This window comes from Capra hircus, chromosome 23 (assembly GCF_001704415.2).
Source record: "Capra hircus breed San Clemente chromosome 23, ASM170441v1, whole genome shotgun sequence".
NCBI lineage: Eukaryota > Metazoa > Chordata > Mammalia > Artiodactyla > Bovidae > Capra > Capra hircus.
In genome coordinates, this window is record NC_030830.1 from 32,425,700 (window position 1) to 32,442,428 (window position 16,729).

General features: G+C 49.8%; 1 protein-coding gene across 1 annotated transcript; it reads left to right on the top strand.

The window, feature by feature from the left end:
* On the top strand, positions 1,299 to 15,530 carry PRPH2 (peripherin 2). The gene is made up of 3 exons (XM_005696314.1): positions 1,299 to 2,159; positions 12,059 to 12,305; positions 15,043 to 15,530. The coding sequence occupies exons 1-3, from the start codon at positions 1,579 to 1,581 to the stop codon at positions 15,253 to 15,255; spliced, it is 1,041 nt and encodes a 346-aa protein (XP_005696371.1). The 5' UTR covers positions 1,299 to 1,578; the 3' UTR covers positions 15,256 to 15,530.

A 16,729-nucleotide genomic window follows, 5' to 3' on the forward strand; every position in this document is an offset into this window, starting at 1 on the left:
CTGTAGAGACAGTAGCTGTCTGGGATTGGGCAGGGAGGGGAGGCAGAATGAAGAGGATATCTAGAGCAGTGAGAGCATTCTGTACAATACTATATGACATAAGAATGATATAATACTATATGATATTATATGATGAATTTCCCTGATGGCTCAGACGGTAAAGACTCTGCCCACAATGCAGGAGACCGGGGTTCAATCCCTGGTCCGGAATATCCCCTGGAGAAGGGAATGGCAACCCACTCCACTATTCTTGCCTGAAGAATCCCATGGATGGAGGGGCCTGGCGGGCTATAGTCCACAGGATCGCAAAGAGTCTGACACGACTGAGAAACTAACACTAATATGAAATAATGGTGGAAACATGCCATTGCGCATTTAGCAAAACCCACAGAACCATGCAACACAAAGAGTTAACCCTAATGTAAACTATGGACTTTAGTTAATAACCTACCGAAACTGACTCATCAGTTGTAATAAATGTTATCACACAAGTGTAAGATGTTAAATATAGGGAAGCTGGTTGGAGGAAAGCAGTATTTAGAAACTCTGTATTTTCTGTTCATTCTTTTGTAAACCTAAAACTGCTCTAGGAAATAAAACCTATTACTTAAAAATAATAATAAATTTACAGATTCATCAAGGATGTACATCTCATTTCTGTTATCTTTGTTTACACTGGTGACAGAATTTTGACAGGTGTTCAATCTGATGGGTCAAGTATGGTCTTTTATTGTTGTTTTGATTGCATTGCCCATTTGTTCTACTTAGATTGACATGTTTTCCAGATCCTTGGACCTTCCAGATTCACTTGTTATAAATCACCTGTTCATTTCCTTTGCCTGTTTTTTCAGTTGATTGTTGATTTTTTAAGATGTGGAACTGCGGCAGCTTTTTTTTTTCTTCACATGTTGCAAACGTTTTCTCACAATCTGTCATTTGTTTTTCAACTTGGATGATGATCGCTTTTGTCCCATTTGTTGTTGTTTAGTTACTAAGTCCTGTCCAACTCTTTGCCACCCATTAGACTGTCTCAAATTTTGAAGGAGTTTAGCCTGGAAATGTGCTTCTGGGGAGACACATGATGTGATCTGAGCTAGACTTGCAGATGAAGCCCATTCCTCTGGCCAGTTTCGTCTTTTTTGCTCCTGATGCTCCAAGCTGAACCCAGAGCTCTCTGCTCCAGGGTGTCCATGGAGGCGCTTCTTGAGCATGTTCTGAAACTGGCACGGCTTTATCTAATGGGATGAAGCTGGCTAAAGAGATTAGCAAGATGTCTTGTGGATCCCACTTTTAATCTGCAGCCTTCAGGCTGTCCCTCTTCGGTTGGGAAGGGAGCTACAGTGACGACGGGGAGGACTGGACCCTTCATGAGCTGCGACTCTGAGGTCCCTGCTCCCACTCGTGGGTTAACAGGGGTCCCGGGCTAGGGGGCACAACATGGGCAGCCCCCAGGGCAGCTCCCTGCAGCTTGGACCATCTGCACCTTTCCCAAGGCCCTGAGTCTTCAGCCTCTGGGCTTATTGAGGTCAGGAGTGAGATCTGTGCTGTGGGAGGCTACCCGGACTGCACCCTGCAAGTATGGCGCTGCTGAAAGTCAAATTTGACCAGAAGAAGCGGGTCAAGTTGGCCCAAGGGCTCTGGCTCATGAACTGGTTCTCCGTTTTGGCTGGTATCATCATCTTTGGCTTAGGGCTATTCCTGAAGATTGAACTCCGGAAGAGAAGCGATGTGATGAACAATTCTGAGAGCCATTTTGTGCCCAATTCCTTGATCGGGGTGGGGGTGCTGTCCTGTGTCTTCAATTCTCTGGCTGGCAAGATCTGTTACGACGCCCTGGACCCTGCCAAGTACGCCAAGTGGAAGCCCTGGCTGAAGCCGTACCTGGCCGTGTGTGTCCTCTTCAACGTGGCCCTCTTCCTGGTGGCCCTCTGCTGCTTCCTCCTGCGGGGCTCGCTGGAGAGCACGCTGGCCCACGGGCTAAAGAACGGCATGAAATTCTACCGGGACACAGACACCCCGGGCCGGTGTTTCATGAAGAAGACCATTGACATGCTGCAGATTGAGTTCAAGTGCTGCGGCAACAACGGCTTTCGGGACTGGTTTGAGATTCAGTGGATCAGCAACCGCTATCTGGATTTTTCCTCCAAAGAAGTCAAAGAGTGAGTGGCCTCCAGTCCTGGGGTCAGAGTAATGGGTACACAGAGACCCCCGCCTCTGACTCCCCCCTGTTCAGTGCCTTTTCCTTTCCATTGGGCACTCTGCGTCTACAACTTATTACTGGTGTGTGTGTGAGGGTGAACTTGATTGGACATACAGAATTGTCAATAGTCTATCATTTTTACCTATCAAATTAGCAGCATTATACAGTTCAACTTAATGTTTGGCTAAGACGGGAAGATAGCGTCAAGTTATAGAAGCAGCTTGAATGCTGGTGGCCAGGGGAGACCCAGCCAGGACTGTCTGCTTCATACAGGAGAGATGGGTCGCATATACTGAGCTGGTATCTGGCTGCTTGCCTCATTCACTCAAAGTGAATGGATTCAGTCCCACAAGCATACATTTCTGGGCTGTTCCCTTGTTTTCCAACTTTTCAACCCTGAGCATCCATTCTCAAGGTGTTTGTCCCTGGATATGGTGGAAAGAGCAGAGGATGGGGGCAGTCAGGGGGTCTAAGCTGGAGCTTTGTCTCTACTGTTCATTAGATGGGGACCTTGGACAAGGCCTTTGACACCTTGGGCCCCCTCCTTGACCATCTCTCTCTTTTTAAAGTTACTTATTGCTGTGCCGGGTCTTCGTTGCTGGGCATGGACTTTCTCTAGTTGCGGCAAGAGGGGTCTACTGTCTGCTCTCTAGTTGAGGTGTGCAGGCTTCTCACTGTGTGGCTTCTGTGTGGAGCACAGGCTCTGGAGTGCACGGGCTTCAGTAGTTGTGGCGCATGGGCTTGGTGGCCCCTCGGCATATGGAATCTTCCCTGACTAGGGATTGAACCTGTGTCCCCTGCATTGGCAGGAGGGTTCTTAACCACTGGACCACCAGGAACTCCTGTTTGCCCATCTTTTAAATGAAGGCACCAAAATACACAACCTTGGTGTTTATCTCCTAGCTCTGTCTAGACCCTGGCATACAATGGGTGCTCAATAAATGCCTGCTGGTGTTTACTACTTAAGTAATAATAGTGCAACTTGATAAAGTGTTTCTAAAATGTTCTTGGCTTGTGTAAAAGTAACATCCTGAGGGGGATGTAAGGGAATGTTCCAGAGGAGACTCTCACTCTTTGCACTGACCCTGGCATACCCCTCTTCCCAAAGACCCATCATTCGAGCCTTGAGTCATTTTCCAGGGAAAGGTTGGCCAGCCCTAAGCTGGCAGCTCTCCCCCACCTCTTCTTTCTGTCCGACTCTATCCCCTGGCTGAGGCTGGGGGTTCAGTTGCTCCCCCAGGTGGTTTATCCTCTGAGTGAGGCTGGTGAGTCAGGGGGACATGCACCCGGGACACGGGCACACTGGCTGCAGGACGTGGGTGAAGCCCAGACAACGCTGGTGAGCCCCAGAGGGAAGGGAAGTCCGAATGAAGGTCACTGCTGGGGACTGTATTTTCTCTGTGGGAGGGGATTACTTCTATAAATCCCTTGTCAAGGAGGCTTGTAAACCACTCTGCCCTTCCTAGGGGACAGGTCTGCAGGGACAGCACTAAGTGCCATGATTTATATATGCCACCCCAGAAGGTGTGAAGCCAGGGGGACAAGCAGAGTTCTGGGGCCTGGGGAGAGTGGGAGTTGATGGTAGAACCAGCTTTTGTGATGGGCAGTAAGGGGTTTCTCATCCTCTCTGTCATTTTCCTTGAACGTCTTCTGCAGGGTCAGTCCTTGACAAGACTTACAGGATCTCTCTGTAATCCCCAAATCCCCTTCTGTTCCAGGGTAGAGCAACATTCCAGGCCGCTTCACTCCCAGTGGTCGGCATATCCAACTTGTTAGGCCAGCATTACACTTGATCAAAATCACCTCAGTGCCCCATACCAACTTATTGGTGTGAAACTGTCCTAACTCCACTGACTTGGAAAAAATTTTCTCTGCTGCACACACACACACACACATATGGTCACAACATTAAGAGAAACTGAACATCCCTAACTGAGCCTGGCACTTGTGGGCTCAGCCAAGCATGGACAGATGGTTGGTTTTGGGAGATTTCTCACAGGAATCTTTAAGGTCAATGGCTGGTTCCTGAAGGTTCCTGATCATGGAGATCAAGTGGAATAATGCAAGATGTTTTACAAGAGTTTACAAGCCTTTGACCCACCCCCGCCCCCTCACCCCAGCCTGCCCTGTTGCTGTGTTGCTGGGGCTTTGGGGAGGAAAAGCATCCTTATTTGGTGGGCACAAAACCTTTCCTGGGGAGTTTGTAGTATTTTTAGTTGTTGTTATCTCCATTTTGTAGAAATTTGAGCCTCAGAGGGGTTAAGGGATGTTCCTAAAATCTCACAGCAGGAAGTAGCAGGCTGGGACTGGGGGTGGGGTGGGACAGATTTTTGGAAAACAAACAAACCAGCTTTATGGACAGTATACTCCATACACCACACAACTCACCCATCTAAAGTGAGCAGTTCAATGGTTTTTAGTATTCACAGAGCTGTGCAACCAGGACTGAGGCTGATTTTAGAACGTGTTCAGCATCTCGCAGAGAAATGCTGCACCCTTCAGTGTTCACTCCGACCTCCCCTGCCCCCAAGTCCAAGTAGCCGCTACTCCGCTTTCTGTCTCTATAAGCTTCCCTGTTCTGGCCACTTCATTTCCAATGGACTCAGGTGGGGTTTGTCCTTCGGGGTCTGGCTCTTCGGTCAGCACACTGTTATAAGATTTCACCCGTGTCGCATCAGTATCAGCGCTCGTTCCTTCTTCTGCTGGGACGCTGCCCCGCTGAGGGGAGGGCCAGCTCTTGATTCTGCTCTTTCCACTCTTCCCCGATGACTGAAACCTCTGGAGGGGGCCGGTTTGCTTCAGGTCGTCCCTCTTCCTGTCTCTGTCTTGTTCTTTCCTTCCTTCTCCAGAGGCACAGTGGAAGGTGTAATACAGGCTCAACAAACACCTGTGGATCGTGGTGGGCTTGCTATCCTTCCATGCCTGGATCTCAGATCATCACGAGGCCCCCCAGAAGCCAGGACCCCGCTCTCGAGACTCCCTGTGGGCTGTGGCACCCGGGACAGGACTGTGCTCACTTCTCCTGTGATTACTTTCTCTCTCCCTTCCCAGCTATAGTACACTTGCTGTATATTGGGTTCTCTATGTGTATTAACCCAATTAAACTCCACCACCCCGTCAGAGACTTTATTGTCGTCTCTCAGGCGAGAAAACAGAGGCTCTCAGAGGTCAAGCGATTTGCCAGGGTTCCACAGGTGTCACTCAGCTGGCACACAGGCACGGCAGGGGGCTGTTATAACTGGGGGAGGTCCTCAGAGGAGTCCAGGAATACCGCCTCCCTCAGAGACTCTTGAGTTTTTAGAGCAAGGAATTGGGATATAGATTTGGAATTCTTAACCAGAACTGCTTTTATTATTATTTTTGCATTTCAACTTTTAATGTAGAAAATTTCAAGCATTCACAGAAGTAGAGAGATTATAAGAAATCCCCATGTACCTATCACCGTATTTTGATAAATGTAAACAATCTCCCTTTCTCATTCCATCACTACTGCCCTCACTCCCCCAAAACACACATCCAAGTACTAACCAGGCCCAACCTTGCTTAGCTTCCGAGATCAGACGAGATCGGGCGCGTCCAGGGTGGTATGGCCATAGACAAGAGATAAAGAGGATCTGTGTTTTTTGGCCTTTTTGTTTTTGTTTAACAGATGCACAATAGTAATCATGTCCACTAACACTACTATCATCTAATACCCTGTCTGTGTTCAGTATTCTCTGATTGTCTCAAGATGTCTTTTACAGTTGGTTTGTTCAAATCAGGATCTAAATCACACCTTGTATTTGGTTGTTAGGAGACCTAACAACCTTTCTTACTCTTAACGTTACCTTTTTCATGCCATGTGCGTCTTGGAGGAAGTCAGCCACTTGTCCTGCAGAATTCCTCACATTCTGGGCTTGGGTCGTTGCAGCCAAGAGCTGTCGTCATCTAATGTGTTCTGTCTCCTTTGTTCCTGTGTAAACCAGTAGTGGCCCTAAGGTGCGGCTGGATTCAGGTTCAGTTTTGGCAAGAACACCTAGTAGGGTGCTGCAATGGCACCAGGTGAGACGTGATGTCTTCAGACAGTTTATAATAATAATTTTTTTTTTCGTTCACACCACTGGCATGTGGGTCCTTAATTCCCCAACCAGGGGTGGAACTGTGCCCTCTGCAGTGGAAGCATGGAGTCTTGACCATTGAACCACCAGAGAAGTCCCTACACTCATTTCTTTAAGGTTTCTTCCTGTTTTCATGACTGGCTGAGCTTCAGGGTCTTGGGATGAGAGGCAGAGCATGAAGAAGCTCAGAGGCCTTGGCACCGTCAGCCTGAGGGGACTGTAAGCCAGGAAGGCCTGGCCTGGGGCCCTCAGTCTGAGGGAGAAGCTGGCACTGAGCTCTTGCACTTTACTGTTCTTTCCACGGAACCCACAGGACAGTAAACTCTTCCTAAACAATTAAGAGATATCTCAAAAATTCTCGACCTTGGCTAGGAGATCCCTGAGGCAGGGCTGTGTCTCCCCTCAGACTGGAGCTCCCTAAGGGTGGGGCTGTGTCTCCCTCAGACCGGGACTCCCTGAGGCCCTCAGACTGGGGCTCCCTGAGGCAGGGCTGTGTCTCCCCTCAGACTGGGGCTCCCTGAGGCTGGGCTGTGTCCCCTCAGACTGGGGCTCCCTGAGGCAGGCCTTTGTCTCCCCTCAGACTGGAGCTCCCTAAGGCAGGGCTGTGTCCCCTCTCAGAGTGGAGCTCCCTGAGGGTGGGGCCGTGTCTTCCTCAGACCGGGGCCCCCTGAGGCCCTCAGACTGGGGCTCCCTGAGGCGGGGCCATGTCTCCCCTCAGACCGGGGCTCCCTGTTTCTCCCGCTGAGACTGGACTCTCTGGTGCAGGTCTAGCTCTCTCATCAGGCCAGTTCTCCCTGAAAGCAGTGCAGTGTCTCCTCTCACTGAGAGTGTCTCTCTCTCAGAGTGGGGCTTCCTTGGGAAAGGCTGGGTCCCCTCCTTTCCCCCTGCCCTTCAGAGAAATACTAATACTGCACTTGCTGTATACCAGGTTCCTATGTGTATTAACCCAGTTAATCTCCACCACACCACTGTCAGAGACTTTATTGTCATTTCTCACGTGAGGAAAATGAGGCTCTCAGAGGTCAAGCGATTTTCCAAGTTGTCCCACAGGTGTCACTCAGCTGGCACACGGGCTGGGAATTCACTCATTATCAGTTCACACTCCTGGATCCCTCCTCTCCCTCCTATGCTTGTTTTCATATGGTGTTCCTCATTGATTTATTAATTCACCTACTAAATTATATTTTTTCCAGGAAAATTCCAATGTGATGATTTTCCTAAATTGTATCTTGGCTGTGAGAGAGTGAGCTAGAACAAAGCCTTATCTTAATCAAGACCCCTACAACCCTTGGTGAGCCCTGAGCAGAGATTTGTAGCTTGGGAAATGCTCTGATATAAATAGCCAGCTCACCAACTAAGGAGCTCTCCTCTGCCTGACTTTGTCTTAAGAGGGTGAGTGAGTGGAGCCTTAATCTGTGGTTGGAACTGGGGTGAATGCTAAATAAACAAGACAGTACTCCTGAGGGAGGGGGAGGGTTAGTTGCAGAGATATGGGACCCCAAGAGGTCCTAGGCTGGGGGAAGCCCAGTGTCAATCAAGCCAGGGCTGCCCTCCCTTAGGCCCCAGTATGCCTCAGGGAGGATGAGGCAGGTCTGTAGGCCTTACCCCAGTTGAGGGAAACATGGGGAGTGCACAGGAGAAATGATGGTAGGCAAGGAAGGGCTCCTGGGACAGAGAACAGTGGTGAGAACACACACCTTTCTAAGGAAGTTTAGCTAGAAAAGGGCTTCCCTGGTAGCTCAACTGGTAAAAAATCCGCCTGCAATGCAGGAGACCCCAGTTCGATTCCTGGATCGGGAAGATCTCCTGGAGAAGGGATTGGCTACTCCAGTATTCTGACCTGGAGAATTCCATGGACTGTATAGTCCATGGGGTCACAAAGAGTTGGATACGAATGAGTGACTTATACTCCTCTAGCTAGAAAGAGCCAACAGGCAGGAAGGCCCTGGAGACTCTGAGGAAACTCTGAGGGGAGAGGTGGGAAACTGCTGTGGGCTGGTCTTCCACTTCCTGTGTAACTTGGGTGAGGGCTTGCCCTGCTCTGGACCCCATTTTCTCCTTGGTAGAACAGTCCAGTGGGCTGCAGGGTCCCCCCAGATGGACAAGAGTGGGGAGGATCCAGCATTCTCTCAGAGCCTGTGTCCTGGGCATCCACTGACTGCCTCATCTCACCCTCCCCACAGTCTTTGATCGTCCCACCTCACACAGTCCACAGCTCACATGTGCAGATTTGGGACTCAAAGGCCAGCTCTCTGCGCTGTAACCCATTGCCCTCCATGGGGATGCTGGGCCTGGCCTAGGTAGGAGTGGGTTCCAGGGGTGACTGCAGGTCAGAAACAAGGACAAACAGCATCTGTGTTTGGGGACCAGGGCTATGGGGGCAGCTGGCCCCTCAGGATGGGGCTGGGAGCCCCAAGGTGAAGGTTGCTGCTCCAGTTCCACCCTGGCCAATGGAGCCTCGTGCCACACAGGCCTGTTCAGATGGCTGCTCCCCGGCACTCAGGGTAGGTGAGCTTCAGCAGCGACCCCTCCTGTCCTTGGACAGATGCCGCCCAGCCCCAGCCAAGGGCCAGCGGGGAGCTCTGCCCTTAAGGGCTGGGTCACAGCAGGGGCTCCCCTCTTCTCCACAGCCGGCAGGGCCCACACCACCCGCTCACGCGTGGCTGCTCCCCAGCGGAATAGAGTGATCTATTCCACCCTCACAGCTGCTCCCTGAGGACACACAGGTTTCCTGCAAAAGCTCTTGTTCAGTCACCCAGCCCAGCCCCGGCCCAGGAGTCCACATTTGCTACACAGTTAATATGTCCCAGGCACTCTTCTAAGCCTTTTTACATGGATCCCTTCACACAATCCTCATGTCCAGTTCATTTTACAGATAAGTAAGCTGAGACCCACAAGGGGAAGGTGGTCCAGAGGGATGGATCTGGAGTAAACTAAGGCTGTTCTGCTCTCATCACGGTCCTAGTCCTAGACCACCTGTGCATCCAGGGCCAGGTGTGCTGTGGGTCCTGTCCATGAAGCAGAGGCCAGGGACTGCAGGGCAGGTGGAAATATGGTCGCCATGACCCAGGCACGGATTGTTCTGGAACCAAGGAGGCCACACCGTGTAGTATGGCATGGTCTTAACCATACCGATCAGCAGACAGTTCACCGAAGAGAAACCACAAATGGATCTTAAAACATATCAAAAGATTCCCAATTACACTTATAATGAGAAAAAAAAAAAAGAAATTTAGAACAACTATGGAGATATTATTTTTCATCTACCAGGTTTTGGCAAAGATCAAAAACAGGACTTGTGTGGGTGTGGCCAGTGGAGATGTCACTGTACAATCCCCCAGAGGAGACAGACGGCAGAGCTTGGGTGCAACCACAGATGGGCCCTGATGCAGAGACTTCTCTCCTAGCAACTGATGCTCTAGATATGGTCCCAGTATGTGAACTGACCCCGTACATGCTTGTATCAACACGAAACTGGGAGAATCCCCGATGTCCATCAGTAGGGAACTTGATAGTACCCCATGGGCTATCTGCACACTGGGGATACCATGCACCTCATTAAAACCTGGAGAACACTCCCCACTGACAGATATGAAAGGTCTCCAAGGTATCGTTAAGGGAAAAAATGATGGTTTAAGGCAGCGTCAATATAATGTGACCATTGGGTAAAAACAAAACAAACAGGAAGAATTTTTGCAAAATCTGAATTTGCTTGTCCATGTGTGAGGCCTCTGTAGAAGGACAGACAGAGCTGGCCACAGTGAGGGCACTTGGAGGCCAAGAGACAAGAGAGTGGGAGAATTTTTTCAATCAAGGAGATATTACTTAGAAGCTAAGCATTAACATGTTTTTTTTCTGGCTGAGTGGCATGCGGAAACTTAGTTCCCTGACCAGGGATCAAACCCATGCCCCCTGCAGGGGAAGAGTGCAGTCTTAACCAGTGGACCTCCAGGGAAGTCCCTGAACATCTTTTAATTTTTCAAAAAATATTTATTTATCTGGCTGTGCCAGGTCTTAGCTGTGGCACCTGGGATCTTCAGTCTCTGTTGTGGCAGGTGGGATCTAGTTCCTTGACCAGGGATTGAATCCAGGCCCACTGCATTGGGAGGACAGTCTGAACCACTGAACCACCAGAGAAGTCCTTGAACGTCTTTTTAAGAGTATAATTAATTACCATTTCAATGAGCATTGGAGATAACTTCTTTTACGAGCAACTACATTCCCTGTTCTTATGTTGTAAAAGTCTGCTGTTATTATGTAATAATGCCTTGCAATTAAAAAATAAACTTTAAAAAACACATTTTTTATTCAAGACAATGTGCACATAATCAAGTGTGCAAATCTTAAGTGCACAGCTACATAAACTTTTTTTTTTTAAATTTTTGGCTGCACCATGAGGCTTGTAGAATCACAGTTCCCTGACTAGGGATTGAACCTGTGCCCCCTGCAGTGAAAGTGCAGAGTTTTAATCACTGGACCACCAGGGAAGTCCCTGCCCCTTTAAAATTTTGAATCCACATAAATGCATGGTGTGCTCTGCTGCTGCTAAGTCACTTGAGTCGTGTCTGACTCTGTGCGACCCCATAGACGGCAGCCCACCAACCAAATATAAATAAATGGAGAAATGTGAAAGTTGGGCAAACTGCATCCTTCAGGTGAATAAAGCTCTTCCACCCAGCAGGGAAGGGTGGGGCAGGGCTCATTGTGGATGGAGAGCAAGCCACGGGCAAAGACTCATTCCTTGCCCCTGCTGCAAAGGCCCAGGGCCGGAGCAGGCCTTCGGGAAACATCTGCTAGACAGAACTGATCTGGCCAGAGGGGGTGCTGGTTGGTATCCAGAGCTGTAAGGAGGAGATGAGGTCAGAGAAGGGGCTGGGGGCTAATGCTGATGGTCACAAATGCCAGGCAGAGCCTTGTCTCACACTTACCACCTTTCCTGCGGCTCTCATCCTACCAGCCTGGCACAGCTCCAAGAAATCACTGCATGCCAGGCCCTGGCAGCACATAGAGTTGTTGGGTGATTTTTTTTGCATAAATCTTTATCTTGGACTTTATAAAAACCGATGTGGTGCTCCATAGACTGGGGTCAAATGTTGTCTACAGTGCAACATCCATGTTCTAACACACATAATAGCTTCCAGGAGTACAGTGCTCGTATTGATCTTGTGTTCAGTTGGGTTAAAACAACGGGCAATAAAAGAATGAACACATTCCTAATGTATGTGATTCACTCTTGTCTAAATGCCCCGTCCTGTGACTTCCTTCCTATCGACACTGCTAGTTATCCCAGGATCTTGAAGAAACACTGAACCACTAATAGCCTACCCTCTGGCAGATCAGTACAGTGAACAGCACTCTCGATCTCAGTTTTACCAAAGGTTGCTCAGAGGCTTCCAGGGCGTTTCAGGATCAGCAAGCCCACAGAGTCCTTGAAATGTCTTGTATGATTTTGTGGAATCTCCTTTGCTATACAAGGGCTAGAATACAGATGTTCCTTATTTACTTGCTTCTTGGTTTATCATCTGTCTCAACCCTCTAATTTTAAGCTCCAGGAAGCTGGGGCCTTGGCTTTCTGGGCCACTCCTCCATCTTCAGCAGCTGGAATAGTGGCTGGCATGTAGCTGATGAAGAGCAAATTAGTTCTTGAGAAGAATGAGGGAATGAATATCGCAGATTTTCAGAGAAGAGGGATGAGAGAAACTGGCACCTGCTGAGAAGTCCAGGAGGCCGGTCTCAAGCCAACTATCTGTTTCTTCTGCAGTCGCATCAAGAGCAACGTGGATGGGCGGTACCTGGTGGACGGCGTCCCCTTCAGCTGCTGCAACCCCAACTCACCGCGGCCCTGCATCCAGTACCAGCTCACCAACAACTCTGCACACTACAGCTACGACCACCAGACGGAAGAGCTCAATCTGTGGCTGCGTGGCTGCAGGGCTGCCCTGCTGAGCTATTACAGCAACCTCATGAATACCATAGGTGCTGTGACGCTCCTCGTCTGGCTCTTTGAGGTAGGCCCTGGTCAACGAGGGGGCAAGACAAGAGGGACTCACCTGCCCCACTGGGATTCATGGGGTGGAGCTGGGCCCGGGACTCCCTCCTGGGAACCAGCCCTCTGCTGGCATGCAGGCAGGCCCAGGCTTGAACACTGGCACTCCACTTTTTGTTTCTGTCCTACCACTTAAAGAAGAGTTGAAATGCATAGCACATAAAATCGATCATTTTAAAGCGAACAATTCGGAGGCATTTGGTACATTAACAGTGTTGTGCGACTACCACCTTTATCTTGTTCCAGAATACTTCCACCACCCCCTCAAAAAAACCTCACAGTCATTATGCAGTCACACCCCTCCAGCCCTCCTGCTAAGCCCCTGGCAGCCACCCATTTTTGTTCTGTCCTTGCGGCTTTATCTATTCTGGACATTTCATATAAATGGAATCTTGTAATATATGACCTTTTATGTCTGACTTCTTTCACTTTGGATGTTTTTGAGGCTCATCCTGTGTCTCCACATTTTGCACCTGAGGTCTCAGAAACTTATTTAACCTCTCTGTTTTAGGGGACTGACAGCACTTAGCTCTGGGGCTACTGGGAGGCAACAGGAGTTACAGGCACATTGATTTGTGCTTCTCTTTGAAATTCTGGTAGCAGTTTACCGGGTATTCTGATTATCTGTAGGTTCATTTTCCATCACCTATTTGGTTTAATTCCTCTCTGTAGCTGTAGGGCTTGGGATGTAGCAAGCCCTCATTCATTCATTTGTTGAAGAAATAATTCTCAAACACCTGAGTGCTGGGCGCTGTCCTGGGTGCTGAAGAAGAGCCCATGTCAAGGAGGGGTAAACTGAGGTAGTACAGAGGGTGACTAATGGGCTCCTGCTTTGAGCTGACAGCAGGAAGCCCAGCCTACAAAAGCTAAATTCACAAAGCCAGGAATATTAGGTGAGGAAACTGCCCATCAGAGATTCACTGAAAGTTTCCCTCAAGTAAGTCTATCTTTAGTGCTATGGAAATTCACAGGTAGCTGTGTTCTCATCTGAGACACACCACTTCTAACTCACCATGTCACACCAGAGGGGTTGAACTGCCTGTTGAAGGGGGATGAGAAGGGGAGGGAGGCCTTCTCACACTGAGGGAAACGCAAGCATATTCATGGAGATTTACTGGTCCCTGGCTCCTTGAGGCAGAGTCTCAGGAATGAGTCTTAGGAATGAGTGGGTACAATGAGAAGAAAAGGTTAGAAGGTAGAATGAGGATAGAAGGCTAGAAGATCGCATCCTTGAAAATCCATGAAAAGAAGAAAGGATAACTGAAGTCAGTGGGGAAATGGACTTCCACTGGCTGCCTCTCCGCTTATCCACTTTTCCAGAAATCCAGCAACTGCTTAAGAAGAGGAAGTTTGCTGGGAACAGGGAGTTTGCATGCCCCGGACTTTGGCTTGAGGCTTTTAGTGGGCAGACTCTGTGATGGGCACAAGGGAGGCCTAGCTGATAAGATTCTGCCCTCAGCCTTGCCCTCCTGGGTTTCAAAATCTAGTGAGGATATGACACCTCAATAATAATTCTAGTGCAAAATTCATAGTGTGGCAGGAGGCCTTCTTGAGGAAAGAAGGAAAGAATCAGAATGGGCGCGTGGGTACCAGGAGGACTTCCTAGAGGAAGGATCTTTTCACTGTAAAAATATCTTATTAAACTTTCAGTCAACAATGATTATAATAAACCCCTAAAACTACTAGTTACTATTATCATGCACTACCATAATTATAAAATACTCCCAGAGCATTTATTCTCAGATGTCTACTGAGGCCCTATCACCATGCAGTGCCCTTCTAGGGCTGTGACAGCAGGTGAACCAGACGCATCAAGGGCACTCCTGCCCTCAGGGAGTGGATGTTCTCTGTTAGTGGGCCTAGGCCTCTCACAGACTTTGCTATACTATCAAAGGAAGAGTGCAAGCAAAGCAGGAGTTTGTGTAGAAGCAAGTGGCCAACACAGTGCAGGGTGAGAAGAGCAGAAAGAATACTTACCACGCTGCCTAATAACCAACTACAGCTGCCACACTCCACACACACTGGAGTGTCACAGCACGCCCATGGAACAGGTGGTACTTCATCTGAAAATCTGCAAACCAGACAAGCAAACCGAGGCTTCCTGGTCACACGGCTGGCTAGGTGCCAGGGCTGAGGCTTGAATCCAGGCATTCTGGCACCAGAGTCTGTAGCAGTGACTGCCAGTGAACAAATCCAAACCAATCACCCACTTACCCCCATACTAATCAGAATAACAGAAATACAGGGAAACCTGTAAAAAAGATGACTTTTTATTCTGTCCAGCAAATAGTTGCTGAGCACCCAGTATGTACCAAGCAATGTGCTAGGAATGAGGTGGAGGTGGGCACGGAGAAGGAGCCCAGGATTAATGCCCCCCAGGACAGGGGAGACATAAGGGGAGGGGCACCCCTAATACGCTAGGTAGAGAAAACAGCACATGGTAAAACTGGGAAGGAGAAAGGCTGGGGTGGGCAGGATCCTAAGAACCCTGGAGTGACTGGAAAGGGAGGAGAACAGGGTCAGAGGTGAGGCGGGGGCAGCGGGAGGTGTTTCGAGCACTCAGGCACGGCTGGGGCAGGCAGGCAGGCCCTCGTCAACTCAGATCCGACAAAGCCTTGTCTGAAGGGCCCCCGTGGTTTCTGGGTAACACCTGCTCCAGCTACTTCCCTGCTCCTGTAAGTCTCCTCTCCCCACACCAGGTGACCATCACTGTTGGGCTACGCTACCTGCACACGGCGCTGGAAGGCATGGCCAACCCCGAAGACCCCGAGTGCGAGAGTGAGGGCTGGCTTCTGGAGAAGAGCGTGCCGGAGACCTGGAAGGCCGTTCTGGAGAGTGTGAAGAAGCTGGGCAAGGGTAACCAGGTGGAAGCTGAGGGCGAGGACGCAGGCCAGGCCCCGGCAGCAGGCTGACGGCCCTGCGGCCCCCTCCCCTCCAAACACTGAAAAGTAGTGGACTCCAGGAACTTTGGATACCCCCCGGATCCCATCAGAATCTCCCGACGAGGGCCGCCGTCTCACAGAGGCTCTTCTGGATGCTGGGATTTAATATTCAGGGCCCCTAAACACTTCTGTTGAATCAATGTCTCAACCTGTGAGTGCACAAGTCCTGCTCAGCCCCACCGCCCGGGACGCACCTTCACGGTGGGCTCACGGAGGGCCTCTCAGCGGGAGACTCTGCAGTCACAGGAATTCGGTTCCACCCGGAGGCCACTGGCCACAGCTGAGGGCTGCTCTCCTTTCACAAGCCGGCCGTTCTGGTGAGCTCCAAGTTGCTTCCTTCTATATCCAAGTGTCACTTGGTGCATAAGCCCAGGAATTCACAAATGTACTGGACATACTGTCAGTTTTTCAAATGCAAAGACTGAGAGGTCAGCCACTTCACATAATTATAGATGGTGAGGGACAGTTATGTTTTTTTCAGAGTAATGGTCTCTCCAAAGCACTGAGGGCTCCAAAGAGGAATTTTCAATCATGAGGCAAGAGAATTTAAGAGAGGGGATGTTATCCCCCAGCAAAAACACAGCTTTTGTGAACCTTCACAAGCCCTCAGCACTTAGCCAGGAGTGAGCCACAGGCTGAGGGAGTGGGGCTGCTGGCAGGTTCCAGATAACGTGCCGGCTGACCTCCTTGGGCTTGTCCGTGGAAGCGCTGGGTCTGCGGCAAAGGAGCAACAATGAGGCAAGAGTCCCCCGTTTGGAGACTGGGCCTCACCTCCAGTGGGCCCAGGGACGCCCAAAAGGTGCTGCGACAGCCCCTGGACAACACGAGCCGTCCACAGTGGAGGGTGGAGTCCTCTGCAAGCTCTGTCCTGCTTCTTCCCCCAGATATCCATCCTGCAAAGGGTACTTCCTGAACACCTCTGTGTTAAAAGATTCTTTGCAACTTCTCTTCTTCCCATGCTAGTGACTGCAAAAGAAGTTTTCACTTCCCTCCGGAAAAAAAGAGAGAAAAGAAGCTTTAAGGGGAAGGAGGGAATGATTTCATTGCTGTCCTGAGTCTTCAGTGTGGAGATAGTAAGACTTCTGGTGCTGCCTGGGCTATGCACTGGGGCTCGAACTCTCCCAGACCAGATCAAAGATGTTTGAATATCCTGTCAGACTTTGGTCTCAGGTAATTAGACTTCTGAGTGTGGAGACCAAGGGATGATCCATGTGGGCAACACTGAGGGAGTCAAGCCCTCGGATGAGGGTCCCGGAGCTCTCCACCCCCCAGGGGTGCTGAGAACCATCCAGAAAATGCCACTCCAGGCCCGCACACTTGACGATGCTGTTGACAGCTGTACAATAGACATTAAAAATTATATTATACAAAAATCACCTTGTTAAATGCCTGTCTTAAATGTAGGTGCTAAATGTCTTTAGCACAGGAACCCAGATTCTTGCTG

Bases quoted from the DNA above. Each gene is read 5' to 3' on its own strand.
- PRPH2 (XM_005696314.1), top strand. From the start codon at position 1,579: ATGGCGCTGCTGAAAGTCAAATTTGACCAGAAGAAGCGGGTCAAGTTG. The intron at 2,160-12,058 runs GTGAGTGGCCTC...TTTCTTCTGCAG, and splicing joins TCCTCCAAAGAAGTCAAAGA to TCGCATCAAGAGCAACGTGG. The intron at 12,306-15,042 runs GTAGGCCCTGGT...TCCCCACACCAG, and splicing joins TCCTCGTCTGGCTCTTTGAG to GTGACCATCACTGTTGGGCT.